Here is a 13,563-nt window from a genome sequence, read left to right as displayed (position 1 = left end):
AAAAAAGATCCTTCCATTTGTGAAGGCATTGCCTAGTGGAGAAAGCCTATGCGGGTTTATGTGGAGAAGGAGATGGCAGATCTTAGGACCCTCTGTCTTTTGGCAGGTCTCTCTTCTCAAAGGGATGGAAGGGCTTTTGCAAATCACTTAGGGGGTGCTGAAAAACCAAAAGGCAAAAGAGAGAAGGAGGGATGTCCCATGCCAGAAGACCTTCACTGATTCAAGATTGGGTGACCCATGCCTAGACACACATACATCCAGGGCAACATTTCTGCCAGAACAATTTCATTCACATTCTCAGCCCCTCCTTTTTAAAGCATCACATTTTAGCAAAGCAACTAAATGCATAATGCAGCCCTGTAAATTAGGAATGTAAGCCTGTAAGATGGAGTGCTGATCATGCAAGCAGGTGAAAGTATTTCTAAATATATTTGGCTCTTGCACATAATTTACAGAAAGAGACATTTCTTTATCTTTCTACCTGTGTCTGTATGAGATAGAGAAGAAATCAGCCTGGGTCTGTTTGCAATATATAGAAGCAAAGAAGGGAGGTATCACCCGGGGCAGAATGTCAACATTGTAAATAATAACAACAACATATGGATCACATTTCCATAAGAAATGTTGACTCTGACACTCAGAATAAACAGTGCCTTGTTGCTTTGGTTTTTTGCAATTGAAAATATATTATTCTCTTAGGATTGCCCCATAGATGAAATCCTTGAGCATTTTTAATTTAAAAGAAAGATGTGTTCTCAGATAAAATCTGAGCAAGGAAGAATAACCCAGGACAGAGAAGCAGACCCAAAGTGCTGATTCAGCAGCTTTCAGGGGGATCTATTAACTTTGCAAAAGTTCTTCACTTATCCCACAGATATAACATAATTGACAACTATTGTGAGACTATTTCCTTTTCATCACAGTTTTATAGTAACAACAATTAACCTCTAGAAGTATCGGTCCTTCCAACCAAAGCTTTACACTCTTCTCATCCGCCCACCTCACAAAAGAGTGAAAAACAACGGATAATCCTGCAAGAAGTATATGGACGTTCTTTCTCTTTTTAAAACAGTGTTTTAATTGAAAATAAAGCTAAAGCATGCTTTTTCCAAGAGTGCAAATTTCCATCATTTTGATTTACTGCTTCCATTATCACAACATATTACACTGGCATGTCTCACCAATGGCCGGACTCTAGAAGTCCGCCTGCTTCAATTATGTCAAATTTTAAGTGCAAATATAGACAATTGCCTCTGATTGTCATGTGCAGTAAAAAAAATGATCCTGCTACAAAGATGGGATGGTTGGGAAAAGTCAAGTTTCCAGGCATGTAAAGAAAACAGTGACACATCCTGGTTTCAGACACCTGAGTTTGGGTGACCACAGCAGCTACTGAAAGCAAGGGATTCTCCTTGGGGCTTCTGTTGCATTTAAACATGGGGATGTGATTGCATTTTCCTGCAATGCAAGTCTGAGCAAACAGCATTATCCTGATTTTTCTGAATCTGAGAGAAACACATTTTATGGATACTCCTTCATCTTTTCAAATAAAACATAGCTTCAATCTGCTCCACCACAATCCTAATTCTTCTAAGCCTGCAGTCCTTATCAATCACTTCAGAGTGAACTGGGGGGGAGGGGGACTCTCTAAGTTAAACGTGCACAAGTCTGGTCTGTGATACGCCGGACTGAATACTGTAGCCAAGATATGACGTAAGTGGTCAATCTGAACAATTTATTATGGGAAGGGACAGAAGGCTCCTCCCTTAGTTTGCTAAAACTGACTTGTCCTGGATCATTTTATTTTTAATCTTAAACAAATACTCAACTACATTTAACTGCCTCTATTGATTTTAAGCTGCCAAAGAAGCAACTGTCCCAGTGATGATCTAGAAATACACACTCTCTGCTAGCTGTAGGCATGTAAATTATTTTGATGGAAAGGAGATGAGGTGGGGATTGGGAGGTGGGGGGATACTTAGAAGTTAAGAAGAACCTCCGCCCCCAACAACTGAATGATAGAGAAATGTCCCTGTGCAACTTCTTGCTGAAGAAAATCGAATGGAATTGTACAGACTTCCATGTTCCAGATCTAGTGCATTACATATTAATGGCTCATTCGAATAATCTTTCAACTAAAAAATCCCAAACCCCAAACATTTACTTGTAGCAGTTGAACTGAGGTACCGGGTGCATTATTAGCAATCTGAGACGGTAAAGTGTTCCAGCTTTGACAGAGTCCACTGAGGTGTTTGTTTGTTTGTTTGTTTTTAATTAACTTGAGACTTTTGCTTGAAGTAGTCTGTGGAATGTTAGATCTCTCTCCCTCCATGCACGCTACTACCCTCTTCCCCCACAATCTGTTTTCATGGCAAAAAAAAATAGTAATCCGATTTTTGTTGCTGTTTTCTTCCCCCCAGTGACTGGGAGGGATAAACTAGAATTCCAAAAATCAAAATACAAGCAGATGCGGTGGGAGAAAAACAATCCAGAGTAGAGACCATCAACTGTAATAAAAGGAAGGTGTTGGGAAAGGGGGAAAATCAAAATAATAATATTAGTTGTTACTATTATTATAAGGATGAATCCAGAAACCCAAGCCATCCACACAACAACCATAAAAGTAGAGTTCCCATTCAAGCTCTTTCATGAATGAAATTTCCTGAATTTGTGGCTGGGTGGAAGAGGTATTGCTGACCCGCCCAGCTGCCATTTCCAGACAGGATGGGCTTTGGGCGGCGGTTGGGCACCCTTGGCAGTGTTTAAGGTATAGGCTGGCAAGAGATCCCCGTCCAGGCCAACCACTAAGGAGGGAGGGCAAGGAAAGTTGCCCAGAAAACTGAAGGGCCTCTTGATGGTGGAGGTGACATTACTGGCCACCCTCTTGCGTCGGTTAAGAACAGTCAAGTCCTCCAAGGCGCCTTCCTGGGCCTCCAGGAGTTTTCCCGGGGGTGGCCGGGGGCTGCGTACGGATTTCAGATTTGGCTTGAGTGGTGCTGGGCTCGGGACGATGGCTCGTTTGCCCAGGACCAAGGTCCGGTAGTTCTTCCTCACCCGGGCTCCAAATTTGTAATCCCCATCCTCAGGTTTGGCAGCTGAAGCAACGCCTAAAGTGCATGCAGCAAGGGCCTGGCTCAGAGGCGCGGGAGGTGGGGGGCTCATGGGAGGGCTAGGAGGGTCCTCCAGGCAGGTGGGGTCTGCCTTGGCTGGCAACAGAAGGCTCCCAGGATGCTGGGTGGGGCTGGGCCGCGGTGATGGCTGGCGGTCGGTCTCCACCTTGGTCTCATGGTCGCTCCTTTCCCATTTGAGCGGGGTCTGGACTGGGAGAGCTCCATACTCAGCATTAGCACTGCTGTCCTCAACTTTGATCTGGATAATGGGCACAAGGGACAGAGGCTGGGCATGGCTTTGAGGTTTGGGACTTTCAGCAGCAGCAGCAGCGGCAGCAGCAGCAGCTCCCTGGGAACAGTCTTGGTAGGGGACTGGTTGCCCATCGAGTTGGGCACTTCCTGGGGGCTCCCTGGACAGGTGGGCTGGGGCAGCAGTGGGGCTCTCTGCACCAGCTGGAGAAAGAGGAGATGGATAAGGGTGAGCTGCAATGGCAGGCTGGCAGATCTGGGCCTCTTGGAGAAATCTTGCTTGGGGCAAAAGGTGGTTTGGCTTTGAGCTAGGCGAGGAGTCCCCGCAAGCTAAGCAGGGGACCCCAGGCAGGTCTGGAGACTTTACGTCAGGCACGGGGGTGGAGTGGTCTTCGCCAGCCCAGGGGGATCTTCCCCCACTGCCACTGCCTCCTGCCATGGGCTGTTCCAGCTCTCCTAAGCACATGCTGCCGGCAGGATGAGCGGTGCAGTCCAAGCCCGGCTCAGCTTTTGGAACCCAGCCAGCCGGGGTCCTCCAGTCCTCAGGTTCTTCCGACGCTTCGCATTTGATGACTTGCGCTGGACCAGGGAGCTCCTCATGGCCAGCCGAATGGGGTGGATGGTGCACGAGGCTGGCTGAAGCCAGGAGGCTGGGCGACTTGCAGAAACTGGTGCGCCTGAAGCGGATACTCTGGACCGAGACTTGGCTGGATCCGGAGCTGGAATCGGATTCTGAGCTGGTCTCTTCCTCCTCCTCCTCCTCCTCCTCCTCTTCCTCCTCCTCTTCTTCTTGCTCTTCCTCGTCTGAGCTCAGTTCACTGGAATCCGAGGCGTAGCTGCCTTCCTCCTCTTCTTCCTCAGAGGAACCGGAATTGCTGGTGCTGGTCAGGCTGGAGCAGAAGTCGGAGTCGTTGGCTGCGTGATCCGAATAGGAGCTGGATTCCGAGTCGCTGCTGTAGGGCTCTGGGAAAGGCTGAGCCGGCTGCGGGGCCAGGAAACCGCTCAATCCAGGCAGCCGCTCCGCCACGGAGCCCCCGGCTGCTTTGCAAGCTCGGGGCAGGATCACCACGCGCCGCCCGCACCCCGCCGAGAAGCGCCTCTCGGTGCTTTTTTTCCGCTTCGTCCTGCAGCCCAGACCCAGCGATTTGCCTCTGGAGGCTGCTGCTGCCGCCGCGGCCGCCGCTGCAGCCGCAGCAGCCGCCGCCGCTGCTGCCGCGAGCTTGGGCTGAGTGGCAATGGCGGCCGAGGAGTGGTAATAGTAATGAGGATGCTTGGAGCAGAGCAGGCTCCGAAAACAAGCCGGCTCTGTGGCCAGGGAGACGTAGCGGGGCCCAAGCGGGGCCGTTTCATAGTTTACAGACCCTTTGCTAGGAGATCGGGCCAAGCTCGGCAAACTGCGCCCGGCGGATTTGCTCCAAAAATGAGGTAGATCCGAGGCCGGTAGGAAAGCTCCTGCTTGTGCAGCTGCCGCTGCCGCGCGCCAGGCTGCTTTCTTCCTGCTGCTGGCCAGGCTCGCGGTCCCTCCATTCAAGCCCAGCCAAAGTTTGCCGCCGTCTTTCCAAAAGGCCGCGTAGGGGTCGGGGCTCAGGGCGTCCTGCCCCGGCCTGGCGCCTCCCCGGCGCTTGGTTCTCAGGACCCGCTCTGTCTTGCACGAGGTGTAAAGCGCCTCCACGTCCTCGCGGGAGATAAGAGTGCATTTGGCAGCGTGGAAAGCGATGGAGTTGATGGACTTGAGCTTCCGCAGTTCCTCCAGGTCGCAGTGGTGCTTTTGGACTTTCAGGTGGTCCATGCGCTTGTGTACCGTCGTGCGCGGGATGTTCTTCAGGAGATCTGTGAAGACCTGCGAGAGGGCGAACATCTGCTTGCCCCGAATCACCAGGTAGCCCAGGCGTACGCCATCCACCTCCTCGAAACCCGACTTTAAGTCTCCCATGGTGCGCCTTAAATTAAGCCCAGCATCTGGGCAGGGGGAGCGGAAAACGGGAGGGCAACGGCCCCCCGTGCACCCCTCCAGTTGGAACGGCGATCAGCAGCAGGAAGAAAAGGTGCGAGGCGGCGGCGGGGGGGGGGGGGGCGTCAGAGATAGAGAAAATAGGAAATCCACTCACGAAAAGGCAATTTAAAAAATCCGCAGCCAGATGCTGGACCTGGTCTCAAGGCATCCTGATGAATGGAAAAGAACAAAGCGTGTTATTCCTGATCAAACTTTGGAGGATTAAAAAAAATCAGAAGCGCAAGACAGAAAGGGGGAGAAGAGGAAAGAGCCCTGGAGGGGGGTGGGGGGAAATAAAAAAATCATGTCCTGGGAAGGGGGAGGGAATATATCAGCTTGGTGGCCCCGGCCTTTCTCTCCACGACGGCGCTGAGGAGGCAGGCTCGCTACCTGTACCCTTCGGCTGGCGGCTCTTCCCCCTGTCCAGCCCAGGATAAAGGAATGTAAAGCCAGGGGGCTGCTGGAGGAGGCAGAAGAGCCACGCAGCCGCTCTTCCCGCCGCTGCTTTCGCTCCAAATCAAATGACAGAGTGAAGTGAGCTCGTCCGGAGACACCTTCATCAATTAATTCCCCTAAAGCCAGCGCTGATTGGACACTCCTGACAGGTGATGCAATAAAAATTGATATTCCACCCCCTTCCTACCCCCCTCCCCAATCTCCGGCTAATTAGCATACTCTTAGACTGCCACCTCCCCTCCCAAAGTAAATAATACTGTTAGTATATAAATCTTTCTATTAAACAATCCAGAGGCTCCCAGCCAGCCCAAAGGGAGCTCGACGGCGCTTGGCTACTAAAGGAACGGATTGGGAAGCCCAGCTGACACCGTTTTGGTGGTTCTTCCTCTTCTTCTTCATCTTCCTCTTCTTCCTCTTCCTCTTTTTCTTTTTCTTTTACAACCGCCCCCCCCCCCCCAGAAATAAATAGCATTGGGAAAGCTTCATCCACCTATTTAGTACAATCAAAGGGGGGCTGTTTTTCCCACCCCAACACTGTAAGAGTTCTAGGGATGGAAAGATGACTGAGAGGATGTGTGTGTATGTGTGTACGTGTGTGTGTGTTCGAGCAGAGTAACCATTTTAAGTAACCATTTTAAAGGGGCGTTTATTCTGCATAGCGAGTCAAAGGAGACTTGCTCGTCTGGCGGTTCCTTTCCGCAGGCGTTAAAGTTTTCGCTTTGTTTTAAGAGCTGGGGTATATTTGTTGTTATTTGGATTCCTCTCCCCCCCCCCCCCAGGACTGAGAGAACGAGCATACTCACGTTCACTAGAGGTGCCTCTTCTTTCCTCCTCCTCGCTCCTCTCTATTTCTCTCCCCCTACCCCCTTTCTCTCCCCCCCTCCAAGAGCCAAGTTGTTGCTCCTCTCTGAGGGTTTCTTTGGGGCAGCGCGGTTCTCTAGAGCTCCAGCTCGGTCATACTGTAACACTTTTCGATGAAATTCTGCCTGTGATATTGGGGGGAGGGGAAGCAGAGGGGGGAGGAGGAAGGGGGGAGAGATCAGGACGTGGGCTCACGTCAGACCCGTAACAAAGCAGAGATAAGCCAGAACTGTATCCACTTTCCACAGTTCGCGGGGCGGCTTCCCAAGGTGGAGGCTTTCTCCTCTGAGTTTCCAGTCTGTGCCAGGATTGCCTGAGCGTTGATTGCTTGGCGGGAGTGTGTGGGGTGTGTGTGTGGGGAGGGGGAGATGGCAACAGAGCCAAGAGAGGTACTGTACTTGGAGAAGGAGAAGGAAGATTGCAGTGGGTCCAAAAGATGCTTCTGGTTTACAGCCTCTAGCCCTGGCTGCCATTGCAGTGGAACTCCTCTGCAGGTTCGATTCTGCCTCCGACTTGCAGGGCTGCAATATTTGATTATTGGGGGGGGGGCTCCCAATCCCATCGTGCGGGGTGCAGAAGCCCTGTGTGGGACAGTGGATTCTCCAGAAAGCGGATTACATGGAATCCCTCCTATTGAGGTTGCCTTCCATGTCTCCCTTGGCCTCCCCCTTCAGCTCTTACCAGTGACCTCCAAATATTCAACATCTTGGTCACACACCCTAAAAAAAAACTTGCAAGATTGTTTTAGAGATGTAGATTATTCTCCCCCCCACCCCCACCCCAACAAGGTATACCCTTCACCTTTCCAAGGGTAATGACTCTTTCAACCATCAAATGCATGAAAAACCAAAGAACAAAATAATACATTCCACCCTAACAGCTCCTAGGTGCAGAATCAGGCCAAAGGCTGGTTTTCCAAAGGGAGTCCAGTCAATGGGCTTCGATCCGAATTCTCCAAAGCTTCTGGAGGGTGGTGGATGAATCTTCCATCGATTTTCAGCTTCCTTCTTGGCCAGATGCACAAATCAGGCCTCCCGTAGCTCACGGCCAGAGTCAAAATGAAATACATCCCTCCTTTGCAGAAAACCCACGGGGGGGGGGGGGGGGAGGGTAGGGTAGAATAAATCGTCTCTTCTAATTCCATAGTTCTGTTCCTCAATGCCTCCCCTTGATATAGACCTGCAGGTACCGGAAAAGGGCTTCTTATTATACTGGCGCTGCAATAAATAAATAAACAAGTACACCCCCCCTATACACACATACACACATCACTGCTTCTCCCCATCTTTTTTGTAATTAATTTTCATGGCCGTTTTGCATGACTAGATCAAATGTAGGCGATCGCTCCTTTCACCTCGCTTTCCCCAAATATACAATCCCTGAGAAGGCTGACTTTTTGCGTGTGATGGCTAGGAGGGATCTGGAAATTAAGAAAGTCCTTTGAAAACCTAAGTCTAACTAAGCACCAGATAAAAAACGTGCGGTTTAACTTCCCTGGGTGACTCCTTGCCTTCTTTTGGCTTCTTGAGGGCTGCCTGATTTCCCAGCCTCTTCAGCGGAACCTAAAGGCGATGGTAAACAATGAATGGACGTCTCTTCGCACAGCCCCAGTTGAGCTCCGCATCTGGCCAGCGTTGCCTACAGACAGGCTCGTCTTCTTCTCGCCCAGGAGGCAGCATCTCAGATTCTGGAGCTGCAAGCCTATTTTTTGAGGATAAACAGCTGCTTGGACTGTAAAAAAATATTGTTGTAGAGGAAGGAAGGAAGGAAGGAAGGAAGGAAGGAAGGAAGGAAGGAAGGAAGGAAGGAAGGAAGGAAGGAAGGAAGGAAGGAAGGAAGGAAGGAAGGAAGGAAGGAAATGTCCTTTCTTAATTTTTTTCTAGGATAACAGAAGGCTCTTCCCATTTCTTCTTCCTCCATTCCCTTTTGCTTTGAGGTTGTTGGATCCAGAATCCTTGTAGGTCAAGGCACAAACGAAACGAACCTGCAGCCCAAAGCCTGATGTTCTCCCTTCTCTGGTAGCTGTTTATTTGTTTGTTTGCTTCATAAAGTTGAGTTCTGAAGTCATGGCTTGACCTGGCACAGCTCAATTCCTTTGGCTGCCATTGAACACAAGCCAAACCAACATTCTCCTTACAGCGGTGAAGTACTCGAGGATAAATGGGGTGTAGGAATCTCTCTCATTCTTATTCTCTCTCTCTCTCTCTCTTTCTGTCTCACACACACACACACACACACACTCACACACACTCCTGAATTTGTCAGGCTACGTGGACCCTTTAGAAAAGCTTTAAAGCGGCAATGGGATTTGTTTGCTTTAAGCATTGGCATTAAAAGCACGCCCACCCACATGTGCATGCAGGTATTAAGAATTGGTGCAAATCCAAATTTCTTCCGAAGTACATTCTTATTTATTTTATGTAAGTCATGGTCATAGCAGGCTTTGTATGTACATGTGTGTGTGAGTGTGTGTGTGTGTGAGAGAGAGAGAAAGAAGGGGGAAGAGTAAACAAATGAAGTAAATAAATACACAAGCACAACCCAAGCTAGAGCATTTAAGGAGAAGATGCCCAACCCAGCCAGTGGATTGGACTCGAGGCTCTCCCATCAGATTTCTTGGGCGGCCTTTGTTCCTTGAAACTTCCTCCTCTTGATTTGGGGTTGGTGGTGGTGATGGGGGAGAAAGCTGCCAGTTTTCCTGTGGTCATCAAAACATGGTGCACTCCCACGATCTTTCTGGCAGCATGTCGGGAGGTGAGCCTGAGTTATAAACAATGGCTCACCGAGGCCCCTAAGCGAGCAAAGAAAGAAATACTGGGGCTGCCCTAGGGTTCGTAGATCGCCTGCTGCAATCTGGGAGCCGCAGTTAGAATTCAGATTATTCACATGAAAAGTCACCCTCTCTTCCCCCACTTCCATAGCCCCCCAAGTAAGAAACCATGCCTGTGTTTGTGCTTATATGGGAGTGAGCCAGTGAAAAATTAAGGTGTTTATTTCCAGTCGTTTCCAAAGAGACATTCCTAGAGGAAAAGCAAAGCCGGCCTTCCTCCCCGGCTGGGTTGTGATTCTCCAGCCCAGCTAAGGGAATGTGCTGCAATTCCAGCCAATTTGGGCTCCAGCCTTAAGCAGGCTCCCTCCTTAAGGATCTACCTTCTAGCCAACTGTGACTGGCTTGCAAGTCCACGTGCTTTGCCTTTAGCTCTTCACCTTCCTGCGATAGAAGTCCCTCCGAAGACCTCTTCCCAAATACTTCCCAAAAAGTTCTTTGTTTCCATAAATCCTGGCAAAGTCTTTTTGGAATAAATCGCTGGGCCAGTTACAGGGTTCACTCCACTGGCTTATGGGCCCTGCTGGGAAAGTACTTAAGGTGCTAAAGACATGGAACTGGGCCTCTCGTTTCTTTCTGGAAGAACAGGCTTACACTGCTGGGGGATCTACATATGCAGGGGTGGAAAAGCTCCTAGCTTTCAAGCATTTTGCAAACTGGACCAGTGAGGCACTGGCGTGTGCAGGCTGTTTTGGAAATCCCATTTCAAGAGAACCAAGGACCATCCTCTCAATTCCTGTGAAAGGGGTTTCCATTCCAAATGAATGAAAAAACAAAACAAAACAAAAATGGCAGAGGTTAATTACTTTAGTCTTCGCAGGTCAGTTTACCTGAATTGTGAGGTGGAAAGACCTGTGATTCACAGGTTCCCCACTGCCTTATACATATAGCACACAGATGATCAGTCAAATATGCTTCTTATTCATCCAGTAGATTTAGATGGGATTTTTTTTTACCTTAGATCATATTTCACTTTGAAGCACTCTTGGAAGATGGTAAAGCTAATTAGAAAATAACAAAGAAAAATAGTATTATTCTCCCAGTGTTGTAAGCATGTCCCTATGGGTGCTCACATAACTCTTGTTTTTAGTCCTTGATATAAAAATATATTGGATTGTTGTGAGCATTTGAAGGGCTGAGAGTATGTTTCTATATGAAGTCTCCCCTTCAGGTTGTGCTTTGATATATTTTCATAGCATTATCAGGATGATGTTTAAACAGCACAGCAATCCAGGTTGACCTCTTCTTTCTGGAAGAATTACCCAGAACCATTTATAGCCCTTTAAAGATTTACTTGTGAAATGCAACAGCACTTTAAACCTCTGTTTCACTAAGTCCTTAAATTCACTCTATCTTGATGCATTTTCACACTACAATGCCCTCCTTCAGGCAATCCTATTGTTTGTTTATTTATTCTGTATTATTATCTGTTTCTGCTTGATGTAGCTTACTCTTCCAGGGTTAGCCTGAATACCACTCTCTGTTTTGTGTATATGTGTATGTGCATGAGCATATATGTTTGTCTGTGTACACCAGAAGAAAAAACAACATTTTCTAGTTCAGAATAGATATTCACAGTAAGTATGTATGCTGTACTTATCATCCTTTATAATATATCCAAAGTGGTTATGTGAGGCACATGAAGGATGGAACAGCAATTAAAAGACTATGTGACTATAAATTAAAAGCCTCAAATTGATTTTAAAAAACAACAACATAAAAAACACAGGTATATTTTAACACATTACAACATCAGGCTAGATTAAAAAAAAAAAAGAATCTAAGAGCCATAACTATGTTCCTGTAACATAACATCAGGCTTTTGGATTATTCCTTTGTAAACAAAGCCACAATTTATCATGGTATTAAGGGCTGCTTTTCCCTTCAGCCTTTCCCAAGCTTTATCTTCTCCCATGGAGTATCTTTTCTGCTTAACAGGTCCTAGGCAAAGAGGACTTTTTCCGTTTTTAATGATCATTTTTTCTCCTAAAAATTTGGCTCATCCTTGTTTTTAAACCTCACATTTAAAAAAGAGTTTTCGGGACACAAACTGCATGCCATGTTGCCTACTGACCCATAATCAAAATGCAGTGACCTTCTACCCTTTTTTTGCTCCTTGACCCATCCCGAATTCAATGCAGCCTTTATAAATTTGCAAATCCTTGGATGTAAAGAGGATTTGGGGAGGCTTTGTTCTGCAAGGGTCCTAAAAGTGGGCATTTTTAATTAGACACAAAGGTGCAGTAAACAAAAGCTAGAGAACAGGCTGGTGTTTCTTACATACAGGTGGGCAAAAGCCTATGGAAAAAGATAGAGTGCCTCCTTCCTTTAACCCCCTCCCATGATTATTCATCTCCCCCCCCCTCAAGATCACTGAAAATCAAGGCACAAAAATTGAAGGGAGTAGCAAAAGGCAATTACAAACATACGAGATCTGAAGGTTATGGATTTCACCAAATTAGCAATGTGGTACAATTCACTTGCATGATGCAAGGAATGACTAGACCACAGTCTTCCAACATTCTGCATCTCCAAGGTCTCTGAGGTTCCTGATGACCCGTACCCAGAGGGAAGGGGAGAGAGAGAGAGATTTAATCTGAAGCTACAGGCACATTCCTTTATCTTGCTTGCTATCAGGCAGTTTAAAGGACACCATAATTACGATTGTGATAAAAGCAAGACAATGCCTGCCTATTTTGGCTGCCTTCATAAGGAATGTTTACAACTCCAGAATGTTTCAATGGCAATTAAATATTGGCCCAGAAAATCTCTCCGTCTGTCCCTCACACTTCTTGACTTGACTGTTCCTGTTATTACTGGAATCTTTGATTCTTTTCCTCTGGAGGAGAACAGCCCTTCTTGGGGAAGGTGGAGAGGAAGAGGAGGTCATTAAGAGGAAGTAGGGCAAGCTATAAGAGGGACAGGAAAGACATTGGCAGCGTTATCCCCTCCATTTCTGAGTGTGTGGTATTTCTTTTACCAGTAGCCCAGGTACAGAGACCAAGGGGGTTGGCAAGGAAATCCAGTGTCTTTAGAGAAATAGTCCAAGTCAATGTTTGTGGGTACTCAGTGGGGTTTTAAAATATGGGGATGAAAAGCTAGGTACTACTCAGTTCGATCCCCAGATGAAGATGGAGGTTGGCAGTCAGTGCCTTCTTTTAATGCATCTGAGAGCCGGGGAAACCAAAGGAGGCTGCAAATCCCTCTCATTTGTTCAGACATAACGATCAATTGAAACAGCCACTGCATCAGCAAACCTCATCCTATTTAGATTAAAAGGTTTGTGGACTAAGACTGTAAAGCTGGGCCTTAAGCATCAAAGAAAATAGGTAGAAACCCTTGAAAACAAGCTGACTTTGCTCAATTGACCTTTGCATTAAATAAAGGCACGCCAACGTTTGCTCTTTTATTTTTTAAAACAGCAACCCTCTTTGCCTTCGACATATCTCTTTGAGTTCCAAATGCAACTTAAAACTTTCCATCAAGGACTTCTACAACCAGATCATTTTATTTTTCAAGTCTCTTAAGGTTCACCACGTGGGTAGGAAACAACAGTGGTGGTGGATTTCAAATGCATGCTGTGCTTGTCTTTTAACCTAGTGCTCTTAAAGAATCAGTAAAGTAGAAACTTTCCTTCTTTCTTTTTCTAGCGTTGCCCTTACTTCATGCAATGGGGAAAGCAATGAACCCCCTCCCCTGCAAACCCGAGAGCATTTGTAGCTCCCTGGCTAGTCGAAGGCCCCCTTCTCTTTTGAAAGTTTAGACGTTCAATATCCTCGATTCTACTGGCAGAATTAGGATGGCCTTGGAGGGCCCTAAACGTGACCATTCACTAAGGCGGGGTGGGGGGGGGCTCCAGCTTGCAACAACGTGCTCGGCAACTTAATCTTGCACCAAAAAGAGAAGGGTGTGCAAAAGAAACTCTTCCAACATTTCTAGTCTCTTTCCAAAGTGGATTGTATATTTACAGCGGATGGGAACGGCTGGATTTCGCAGCAAAAAAGAGAGAAGGTAAGTGATAGTATTTATTGCTGCCAGTTCGGGGAGAAACAATGAAAGAACAAAGG

At 47.4% G+C, this 13,563-nt stretch overlaps 1 protein-coding gene across 1 annotated transcript; it reads right to left on the bottom strand.

The window, feature by feature from the left end:
- Positions 1–367: 367 nt before the first annotated feature.
- Positions 368–11,754, bottom strand: SKIDA1 (SKI/DACH domain containing 1). Its single transcript, XM_088150398.1, has 2 exons — positions 6,612–11,754; positions 368–5,522 (listed from the first exon to the last, which is right to left on the bottom strand). The coding sequence occupies exon 2, from the start codon at positions 5,290–5,292 to the stop codon at positions 2,647–2,649; it is 2,646 nt and encodes an 881-aa protein (XP_088006524.1). The 5' UTR covers positions 5,293–5,522; positions 6,612–11,754; the 3' UTR covers positions 368–2,646.
- Between the last annotated feature and the right edge of the window lie 1,809 nt (positions 11,755–13,563).

Source organism: Python bivittatus, unplaced genomic scaffold (genome assembly GCF_059951505.1).
Source record: "Python bivittatus isolate LINGU-HERP-01145 unplaced genomic scaffold, Pbiv_v1 ctg000610_np1212, whole genome shotgun sequence".
Classification (NCBI taxonomy): Eukaryota; Metazoa; Chordata; class Lepidosauria; order Squamata; family Pythonidae; genus Python; species Python bivittatus.
Note: the sequence above shows the minus strand (reverse complement) of the source record. Positions and strands in the feature narration are given on the sequence as shown.

What these genes read in the sequence shown, in the direction of transcription:
- SKIDA1 (XM_088150398.1), bottom strand. Translation starts at nt 5,292, where the DNA reads ATGGGAGACTTAAAGTCGGGTTTCGAGGAGGTGGATGGCGTACGCCTG.